Source organism: Syngnathoides biaculeatus, chromosome 5, assembly GCF_019802595.1.
Source record: "Syngnathoides biaculeatus isolate LvHL_M chromosome 5, ASM1980259v1, whole genome shotgun sequence".
Lineage (NCBI taxonomy): Eukaryota > Metazoa > Chordata > Actinopteri > Syngnathiformes > Syngnathidae > Syngnathoides > Syngnathoides biaculeatus.
Genome location: NC_084644.1, coordinates 28,134,828 through 28,145,924, shown reverse-complemented (window position 1 = coordinate 28,145,924; position 11,097 = coordinate 28,134,828). Strand labels below are relative to the sequence as shown.

The following is an 11,097-nucleotide window of genomic DNA, read 5'->3' as shown; positions in this document are numbered from 1 at the left end:
AATTCATCAACGTACATAGCTCAGCTTGACTAGAATGGATACGTTTCTAATTACGCCATCTTGTGTGTCATAGACATCAGAGAACACAAGTGAAGCGGGAATTTTTTTTTTTTTTCCATCGTTAATTTATCCGATTGGTCTAACGGTGGTGCATTGGAAACCTATCCATTCCAACAAATTCTACATTTAATCACCCCCAATTACTTCCTGAGGGCAGCAACTACCTGATCAGTGCAATTTAAGCATGTACTATGTCAGTACTACCAACAATGTCACTATTGCAGTTGTCATTCAGAGCATAAGCTTTAAAGTCATGTCATTATTCTCATGGTGGTGTGAAGAGAAATGCTACATTATCAGTACTACTAACCACACACGAGAGCATTTCGTTGACGTCCATTTTGGACAAAATTCCAACAATCGCTACATCCATCACCTCCGATTGTAGTTACCGAGGGCTTCGGCTAGCTCTCCTCTTGATACTTGAAAACGAGGCGCATATTGTGACGATACCAGTGGGATGGCTGGTGTTTTCCATTTGAATTTTTTTTTTTTTTAATGATCCCAAGTGATCAATATTTAAGACACCACCCTCCCAAGTGTAGGGTCATCGGTCCTGGAAACAGCCAAGCCTGCGTGGAGGAGCCTGTATGTAGAACTAGGTAGCTAAATCGGCGCTATACTCCCGTTTTACAGGAGATGCTGACGCCCCCAATTAATATATAATTTTTTTTTTTTTAAAGAGAGAGGGAGAGAAATAAGCGTGCTACATATTTATTTTCATCCAGAATTCTCTACACTGCATTTAAACACCCTTCATCTCTTCTCTTCTTGTCCTTTAAATTAGGGATTGTGTGTGGAAATGCTCAATTGTGCCAAACTAGAGTGCAACATGACAGCTGTGGCCTACTTCCATGTCATGGTGCAGCATTGTTCTGGTTCATAATCCAGGCTCCCATAATCGTTCATAAAAGTCACAATTAAATAGATTTATCATTAATTTTGCCGGCGCGGTGTATGACTGGTTACAGCATTTGTCGCAGTTATTAGGACTTTGGTTCAAATCTCGACCCCCGTCCGTGTGGAGTTTACATGTTCTCCCCGTGCCTGTGTGGGCTTTCTCCAGGCACTCCGGTTTCCTCCCACATTCCAAAAACATGCAACATTAATTGGACACCCTAAATTGCCCCTAGATGTGATTGTGAGTGTGGCTGTTTGTCTTCATGTGCCCTGCGATTGACTGGCAACCAGTTCAGGGTGTACCCCGCTTCCTGCCTGTTGACAGCTGGGATAGGTTGCAGCATTCCCGCGACCTTTGTGAGGATAAGCGGCTAATAAAATGAATGGATATCATTAAATTTGCCCCACAGTCTAATTTCCCATTCCTTGTAGAAATACACTATAGAACATAAGCAATATACAGTATGTAATGTACGGGTATAAAGTGTTTTTCATTCATTTTCTCAGCTTTTTTTTTTTTATTATGCTAATCATTTTTTATGCTTATCTATGCCAAAACCAATACAATTTACACAAGTGATGTGTAAGATGCATTTTTTATATACATACATTTTAGTCTCTTTAGAATTACCTCTCGTTTTATATCATTCTAATTTTTTTTTGTTGCACGCGCTTGTCGACTCACCTCAGGAAAAGAAAACAGCCGTCTTGAAAACTCAGGGAATAATTCAGACGGATCGGAAAGGAGTTGACAAGTGCAGGATGAACGGTGTACGTGTGCCCCCACCCTTTTATAACCACTTTTTTGTGCCGCTATTTGTCGTGTTTTCCTCTATAACGGTCGTAGATGGGGATGTATTAGGATACTGTAAGCAAAGGGATGGGGAACAGGGGGCACAATTTTAGTATTGACCATCATCCCAAAATGCAGCTTGTTCCAGACTATCAGTGCTTATGACAAAGAGAACACACACACACACACACACACACACACACACACGCTTTAGTGTTCATATTTTGGGTTCATATGATGTGATGGGAGATGCAGAAGAAAGAAGTTACAATACGCTGACACCCGCCTAATTTAGAAGTTGTATTGTGTGATGGCAACAAAAAGTCCCCCAGTGATGCGTTATTGTGATTGTCTAAGTAATGGTGAAGGTGTAAGGGAACCTAAACTCAATGTTTAAACATTTAAGAAACAAATGCTAATGCTATGGAATAATAAAGCGTAATACAAAGGTTCCCCAGCCTTGGATAACATGTAAAACTCTCAGGGTAACTTTTTTGTGACCATCAGCCATTTTATTATTTTTGTTTGTGTTGTGTCTGATCTAATAAATGGCTAGAGCTACATCCCAAAAAAAAACAAATGTGCATTTATTACTGATGAATGTAATCAGTGTTTACTGCCATGGACACGATGATCTCAGGTTAATTTTTGTCCAAGATGAGCAGTGTGTAGTGTTTACTGCCATGAGGTTTCTACGGTGTATGTAAAGATCCTGTTCCATTTCATAATAAATATGTCGATACACGTGTGGTGGTCTGAGTTTTCTGCAACAGTATTCAGTTGGGTGCGCTTACACACGCTGACAATTGGATTGATGTATCAATTGCTAAATTTACAAACAGAGAGGTTTGTATGATAGCCATCAAGGATGCAAGCAGTTTTATGAAGTATTATTTTAGTAAAGTAGATATGCCCAATTTTATAGTACAGTGACTACACTGTATACTGTATTTGCATCTTGAAGAGATGAGATGTGCTTGATCACATCTGTCCAGTAGGAGGCGGAGTTTTCTGTTTACGTCCTGATTGATATCATTCCAACATGGCCGCGTCCTGCTTGTGAGGTTAGCCAAACGAGCCTTCACATTCTTCCGCACATCGCGTCTTATTTCTCGTCACTATGTGGCCACAACTTGGCGCAGTTTGCTACATTAACATGTTAGTTTGCAGAAGAAGTTTGTTGCCTGTCGGTCTTTTCAAACGTCGCCGAGGAGCGGCTCAGGCTAATCACGCTCGTCACCTGAGCCGTTGCAAAGCTCTGGTATACGCAAACCACGGAGACCCTTCTCACGTCATTCGGTAAGACTCAGAAAAATACTTTTATTTCATTGCCGGATCCCAGGAAATTTGTAATAATTCCCGTGTTCCCCGTAGTTGAGAGCGTGCAGCGTAATATATTTCAAACTCAGTATTAACACATGCTCCACATACGGTATATACAAGCCATTTGGGTAAACAGTTTTTACACAAGTAAGTAAGTAAGTTTCTTTCGGCTTGTCCCTTTCGGGGTCGCCACAGCGTGTCATCTCAGATGAACGCACATATGTTTGGCACAATTTTTACGCCTGCTTATCCTCACAAGGGTCGCGGGGAGTGCTGAAGCCAGCCCAGCTGTCAACTGGCAGGAGGCGGGGTTCACCCTGAACTCATTGCCAGCCAATCGCAGGACACATTGAGACAAACAGCCGCACTCACAATCACACCTACGGGCAATTTTGAGTCTCCAATTAATGTTGCATGTTTTGGGGATGTGGGAGGAAAGCGGAGTGCCCGGAGGAAACCCACGCAGGCACGATGCAAACTCCACACAGGGGAGTCCGGGATTGGACCCGGGACCTCCGAACTGTGAGGCCAACGCTTTACCAGCCGATCCACCGTGCCCCCCCCCCCCCCAAAGTCTTCTCATATTCCTAAAAAATAATATTTCTTGTAAGACAATGAAACTTAATGCAGAAAATAAAGTACACAATGAAATGTTTATAACCAAACAATTGTAAAAAAGTAAATGTACCAGTCGGCCACTTAAAAGTTCAATACAACTGAACTCTAACTACTTGAATTTCCTTTTTTTGTGGGGGTGGCGTCATATATTTATTTTTCTAATCTTCCATTTCATTTTCCAAACCGCTTATCTTCACAAGGGTCGCGGGATTATGTCTTATGACTCTATCCGTATTTTGTGATTCTGTCATGATCACTAGAGGAGGCTCATGTCTATAATCACGGCATTGTGGAATAGCCGCTAATCACATTATCCATAACACCCTCAATTTCAAGTTTCATCCTTAGTTTGCCAAACAAATATGAGCATTCATTTCAATGAGGCATCAAAGGGACAATATTACAGCCCAAATACTGAAAAAAGTTTGTTTGGCAAAATATGGGAACTTTAAGAAAGTGTGGAGAATAGGCAATTATTGGTGCAAATTATTTATTTATTTATTCAGAATGATTACAGAAGTAAAAAAAAAAACATACTCCCATCTCACTTATTTTCATTCAAGTGGCAATTACCAACTCAAAATGTTTCTATAAAAATTGATAGAAACTGATACTGTATGTATAAAATGTGACCAAAACAGCCACTGTTCTTTTCAATAACGGTGATAAGCCTTCCATCTACGGGTTCTTTGTTTCAAAGTTTTTGTGCAACAGAAAACCACAACCTCCCAGACATAGTTCCGAGAGGTTTGCTGTCACTGTGTATCTCCCGTTTGAGAACTGCCCACAAGTTCTCAGTTGGTTCAGGTCAGGTGACAAAGGCGGCTTTGTAATCTGTTTTTCCTCTTTTCAAACCTTGACTGTCCAGCCACACAGGGAAGTACGTACTTGAATGCATCTGATCGAGCATGGTCCTGCATGAAAACCATTTTCATTCATCATTTACAATTAAATACAAAAACTTACATTTTATTGTTGTATTTACAGTAACGAGGTTGCAAATTAGAGTGGAAGGACCTCTGAGGAAAGGCAGTATATTCTCCTGGCCATCCGTTGCCTATTACCTCGGTTTTGAATTGAATGTAAGGACTTTGTTCCTGTCAGGTTGGAGAATGTGGATCTTCCCCCAGTTGGTCCAAAGGATGTCCTGGTTCAAATCATGGCCGCTCCCATCAACCCAGCAGACATCAACATGATCCAAGGTAAGGAAAGCACAGGAACTGTAAAGTGAACCTCAGCTATTTGTGAATACCAAAAATGAATAATGAGTACCCTAATTTCCGGGATATAAGCCATGGCTTTTTTCACACGCTTTCAACCCTGCCGTTTATGCAGTGATGCAGCTAGTTTGTGCAATTTTTCTAACAACCGCAAGGGGGCACTCGAGCGGTGAAGCTAAGAGTGACACTGGAGGAGTATATGTGCACAGGAAGTGACTTTTACCAGTATTTTTTTTTTTTCAACCGGCCCAGTTAGGGCCACTCTAGCGTTAGCGCTGCTGTATTATTGCCGTGTTTCAGTGACTTTTACCAGTATGGTTTTTTTTTTAACCTGCCCTGTTAGTGCCACGCTAGCGTTAGTGCTGCTGTATTACTGTCACGTCTCAGTGATGTTGTTTTTTTTTTTTTAATGGCTCTCTTAGTGCTGTGCTACCGTGTTGATAATGTGTAGCTGCCGCGGCTGTTTTTTTTTTTTTTTTTACCTGCCCAGTTCGTACTACCGTGCTGTTGCTAAATTAAGCTGGGCTAAGGTATTAAAACTTTGGAAACTCTTTCTGTGTACCGTCTTTCTTTGTAAATATCTTGTGTTTCAACGTAGGTTTCAATGTCGGCACTTGTGGCTTTTACTTAAGTGCGGCTTATGTATATACCAAATAGTATTTGTTTTCCAAATGCACTGGGTGAGGCTTATAATCAGGTGCGCTCGGTAGGCCGAAAATTACCGTAATTAGTGCCCACAAAAAGAAGTTTGTAAACCCTCATCATACTCGTTTGCCACTGTCAACATTTTATTCTCGTGCACAAATCAATGTTTAATGAGACTTTAGAGCTTGATTGTACTGAAAGCCATCATGTTTACATACAAATGATTGCTAGGCTACGTGATGATTTTTTTACCTCATTGCGAACCGTATTAGAATGGGATATAGTCCATTATCGCAATCTCATGAACACGGGTCACTACCGCGTCACGTTTTTGTCATTTTGTTCATTTTTTATCTCCCACAAAATACATTGCCGCAGTCCATTGTTGGTGTTGTCCGTTAAATAATGTATGATTAATTAATGGACTGATTAAGACCAGAATGCCAGTGTTGAAACAAACAAATTTAATTCCTTTAAAGGTAGCCTAAACCATTGGAGTTTACTTTGTGTGGTGAGGCCGTGGCACATCCATACTCAAAGCACATAGTTGTGTTCTTCATAGAAGAACAGTTTATCACCTCATCCACAGATAACATTAGGAATAAGTGAGGGATTACGAAAAGTTTATATACTGTATATTGTTGATCTTAAAATTGTGTGTGTTGTATGGAAGACGAGATGTACAGCAGCTGAGATGGAGGAGGTATTTTGCTCTACACTAAATTTATTCATGCCAAAACAGTAAATAAATGCACGGAGGTTTTATGTGTCAGATTTTCTTTTGTATTGTACGGAAGCGTATTGCTCTCACCCCCCATTTTTTTTTTTTTTAATTCTGTTTTTCGGGCTATTTATTTCTGTTTTTCACGCTTTTTTTTTGGGGGGGGGGTAATATTTTTCCCTCTATTTTTCGGGCTAATATTTTTCCCTGTTTTTCGAGCAAATTTTTTTCTGAGTTATCGGGACACATCGACCTCACGCGAGAACCTGTGAACGACAAGTGACTCCTGGCGGAAGTAGGATTACTTCCACCTTCAACTGACGTGACAGGGAGAAAATATTAGCCCGAAAAACAGAAAAAAATAGCCTGAAAAACAGGGTTGTTTTTTTTTTTTTTTTTTTTGGGTGACAGCAATACGCTTCCGTAGTATTGACAGTTGTCAACTGACTTGAAAATACTTGCCACCCCACCAGGCACATACGCCATCCTGCCCGACCTCCCAGCTGTTGGGGGCAATGAGGGGGTGGCCCAGGTGGTAGAGGTGGGCGGGAAGGTTACGTCTCTCCAAGCAGGAGATTGGGTCATCCCGAGAGATGCTGGTGTAGGTAAATGAACACGTTTGACCTGCGAACTGGGGTGAGTGCATTCGGGACGTGATTGTGCTGTATGTGTTTGCGTGCGCAGGGACGTGGAGGACGGCAGCCGTGCTGGATGAAGATGACTTGATCGCAGTGCCCAGTGACGTCCCCCTGTTGGCCGCCGCCACACTAGGGGTGAACCCCTGCACTGCCTTCAGGATGCTGGCCGACTTTGAGAACCTCGAGCCAGGTAGATGACCGCATACGGCATCGGTAGATTTCTCCATTGTGCCGTGTGTATTCCACGTAAGATGAAAAGCAACTGAACTGTGCTTAAAAACGTACTACACTGGATTAAAAAAAAAGATAACCCAGAGTTTTAACTTTTAATTCAGTGATTCTTTGTTTACCACTCGAGGGAGGCCTTCAACTACTAGTGACAACATCTGACCTGTTCTCTCTTCTAGGAGTTAGTTTTACACCAAGGGTGCTCAATGCAGCCTGTAGAAAAAAAAAAAACGTCAACCAATGTTCCCTCCAAACTGCGCGTGTGCAATTGTGCACCGCTGATGCAGTCTCTTGGCAGATATTCTGCGTTGCGTGCAAAAAAAAAAATCCAATGCAAATTTAAAGTATAACATACAGCTATTGAGTTTGTGGCATTTTGTAATGTGATTCAATGAGTGAGGGATGACTGGTCGCTACATGCAATGGCACAATACACATACGTACCATAAAAAATGAAAAGAGTAAGCCACTTGCTTCTATAGGCAGCACACGGAACTCTCTCTAACAATGACTGCTGCTCCGCCACACACTCTATTTCCTACCTGACCTTACACCCCTACCCCCCACCCCTGCTTTTAAAGACATACACTCATAATTACAAATGTTACAGTACTTACACAGCCTGCAGTCTTTTATCATGACAGTGTCCACCACCGCTGCTTTAGTTAGTAACACAGTCTTGGCAATGTAGAGCAAAGACGAGCTAGACATGCTACTTATGTTTACTTTCGATATTAATGGAGAAAGTTAAAAAAGAAATGCTGTTGTTTTAAGATGCAATGGCTGTCGGAGTATGTGAATAATCGAAGAAAAAGTGGCTAAACTGTACGAGATTTTCTCTTTTCCGAGTGGGAAAGGTCTGGTCTGAAGCCAAAGTAGAAAGTGCAGGATGAGGTCGTGTGGAGTTTAAAAATTCCACCTTGGCACAGCCTGATCCAGGAAGAAAGCACAGACAATACAGTGCACATAAAAAGGGTAAAAAATAAAAGGGTTTGGGAGCATCATTATCATCATCCCCCTGTTTGAAAAGTAGATATCTTGAGGTAATAAAGTCTGGGCACCCCTGTTTTACACAGTCTTAGTTTTCGCCCACAGTGGTTTACTTTGCAGGTGATTCGGTGATCCAGAATGCAGCCAACAGTGGCGTGGGGCAAGCAGTTATTCAGATTGCAGCAGCGAGGGGGATAAACACCATCAACGTGATCCGAGACAGGTAGAACTTTTTGGAAAAGTACTTCAATTGCATTCTGATATTTTAGGTTTCATCTTCGTGCTCCAGATTTAACATCTTGTCACAGGGTCTCCAGTCATTGACTGGTATCGAGTTGTGTGTTCTAGAGTCTCTATATATGACACTAGTGCACTTCCTCCTGTCACCTCTTCCAAAGGTTAGAGTTCACGCAGCTCAGTGACAGGCTGAAGGCCCTCGGAGCAAGTCACGTGATCAAGGAGGACGCACTGAGGAAGCCCGAGATGAAGGAACTCTTTAAGGTGGGCCTCGTGAAAATTGTACATGTCTTCATTTTATGTAGTGTCTGACATGATTAGGGTTGCTTGTGTGAGCTTGAGCCGATCCCTGCTTACTTTGTAGAGAGATCGCTCGCTATTTGCGAAGGATACGGACCGGGCCTAACCGCGAACAGCGAAAATAATTGACGCCCATTATAAATGCATTAAAGAAAAGTGAATGAAAGTTAATATTTTTTGTAATCCACCAAAATTTGGAATAAGAGTGAATAAACCACCAATTGGTGATTTCATGGTGTTTCCCCCCTGAAATAAGAAGAGATAAAAATACAGCAAATAACTGGACATTGAGTATGCAGCGGTCGGTCCACTGTACGACCTGAGTTGTTCGCTAGTATAGTATTTAATTCATATTTGGACTTTTTTTTCCAGATGTGTCCAAAGCCTAAATTGGCTTTGAATGCTGTCGGAGGAAAGAGCGCCACCGAGCTGCTCCGTCATCTCCAGTGAGTGATGTGCACCAATTCGAGCAGAAGGGAGGAATGAGGTTGAGTAATAACGCAGTCGTTCTTCCTGCAGGGTTGGAGGGTCCATGGTGACCTACGGGGGGATGTCCAAACAGCCCGTGACTGTCCCTGTGGTATGCCGCATCACCGTCGCTCAGATTTAACACGTAACATTTGTTTTTCCTCTTCTCAAATCTTCTAACTTCTTCCCCAGAGTGCTCTTATATTTAAGGATGTGAAAGTGTGCGGCTTCTGGGTCACACAGTGGAAGAGACAACACTCACATGGTGAGTTTGCATCTGCAGATTATATAAAAGTATTGCTGATTTTGTTTTAACGAGGACATAATGTGGAAAGTAACATTTTTAATTGCTTGTATTCAAATGCAGGCCATAAAACCCACTAGATTTATTTGAAAATATTCCATACCGTTGATTTTCTTTCGCTATTTAGGATTGCAAAATCGATTGGAAGTGACAGATAAATGTATACTATTTAATTTAGAAGTAATTTACAAAAATTGCCTTTACAATTTGAAAAAAGAGCCTTCAAGCTGGGTGAGTCACTGATGATGTAGTGGTGCTCACGCCTGCCTTTGGTGCGGGCAGCGTGGGATCGATTCCCCCGCTCCGTGATGGTGTCGATATCTGCCCTGTTACTGACTGGCGACCACTTCAGGGTGTAGGACGCCTTTCGCCCGAACCTAGCTGGGATAGGCTCCAGCTTTCCTGCAACCCTTGTGAGGATAAGCGGCTTGGAAAATGACATGGCATGGCCTTTTTGCTGTTTATTGCCGCTCCCTTTTAAAGTTAGAATTAAAAGTTGTAAAGCAAACGCAGAGTACTACGAATTTTTATCTCCTTGCGAACAAACAAGCCAAAACACCATAGACAGGCTAACAAATAGCATCAGTTTCACAGGGTTATAGCTCTTTAAGAAATGAAAATGTGGAGTAGTGCTGTTTAGAATATATTTCTGCATGTGGCGATTATGTTGAAAAGTATTTTGGGATTTTGTTTCCTTTGCGGATCTAGGAGCGTTCAGGGCCATGCTGGATGAATTGTGCGCCCTCCTTCGCCAGGAAAAGCTCAGCGCTCCCGCCTGCGCGCAGGTGGCTCTGGACGACTACCGCCAAGCTCTGGATGCCGCCGTACAGCCTTTCACCTCTGCCAAGCAGATCCTGATCACGTGAAGACTCCTTCCACGCATCGTTTAATGTCGACGATCAGGTTTAAAGTTCACTACGTAGAATCATGACCCTCTAGATTTCAGTGCGGCTTTACTGGCTGACTTTAATCAGCTGTTAAGACTTTACAAGTGATAAGAGGCATCATCCAGGACTGAATCGTTCCGATTTTTATGGTAGGTCCAAATGCAATATTTCATTTCTTGTAAGAGGAATCCACACAAATACACAAAATGTTCACAATGTGATTAAATCGTCAAACCTACTTGTCATGTTATTTAGCTAACATGGAAATGCAAACATTAAGTCATTGAAAGTCTCCAATGTGTAATTTCAAAACTTTTTCCATTATCAATGCAGCCTACAGTCCTGTATAAAAGTACCCTGAGGAAAAACATAAATGCTACACTTTTTTTGCTCCCATATTTCCAGGATCTAAAACTTTTACTACATACGCAGAAGGCCATTTCCCTCAAATATTGTTCAAAAATCCATTTCTCTTTTGTCGAGATAATCCATCCCACCTCACAGGTGTGCCATATGAAGATGCTGATTAGATATGATGATGATGATTGTGATTCAGGTGTGCCGTAGGTAGGCCACAATAAAAGGCCACTCTGAAATGTTCAGTTTTACTTTATTATGTAGATCAGGGGTGGGGGTAGGAAACCCATCAGCGTCTGGTGTGACCACTTTTTGCCTCATCTCAACACATCTGTTTTGTATAGGAGAGGCTGCTTATCCTCACTGGGGTCGCAGGCGTGCTAGTGCCTATCCCAGCTATCTTTGGAC

General features: G+C 42.0%; 1 protein-coding gene across 1 annotated transcript; it reads left to right on the top strand.

Moving 5' to 3' along the window:
* Positions 1-2,760: 2,760 nt before the first annotated feature.
* On the top strand, positions 2,761-10,916 carry mecr (mitochondrial trans-2-enoyl-CoA reductase). The gene is made up of 10 exons (XM_061820922.1): positions 2,761-3,052; positions 4,799-4,896; positions 6,754-6,885; positions 6,965-7,108; positions 8,257-8,359; positions 8,535-8,637; positions 9,046-9,119; positions 9,193-9,253; positions 9,334-9,406; positions 10,154-10,916. Exons 1-10 carry the CDS (start codon positions 2,874-2,876, stop codon positions 10,309-10,311), a joined length of 1,125 nt encoding a protein of 374 aa, XP_061676906.1. The 5' UTR covers positions 2,761-2,873; the 3' UTR covers positions 10,312-10,916.
* Positions 10,917-11,097: the final 181 nt, after the last annotated feature.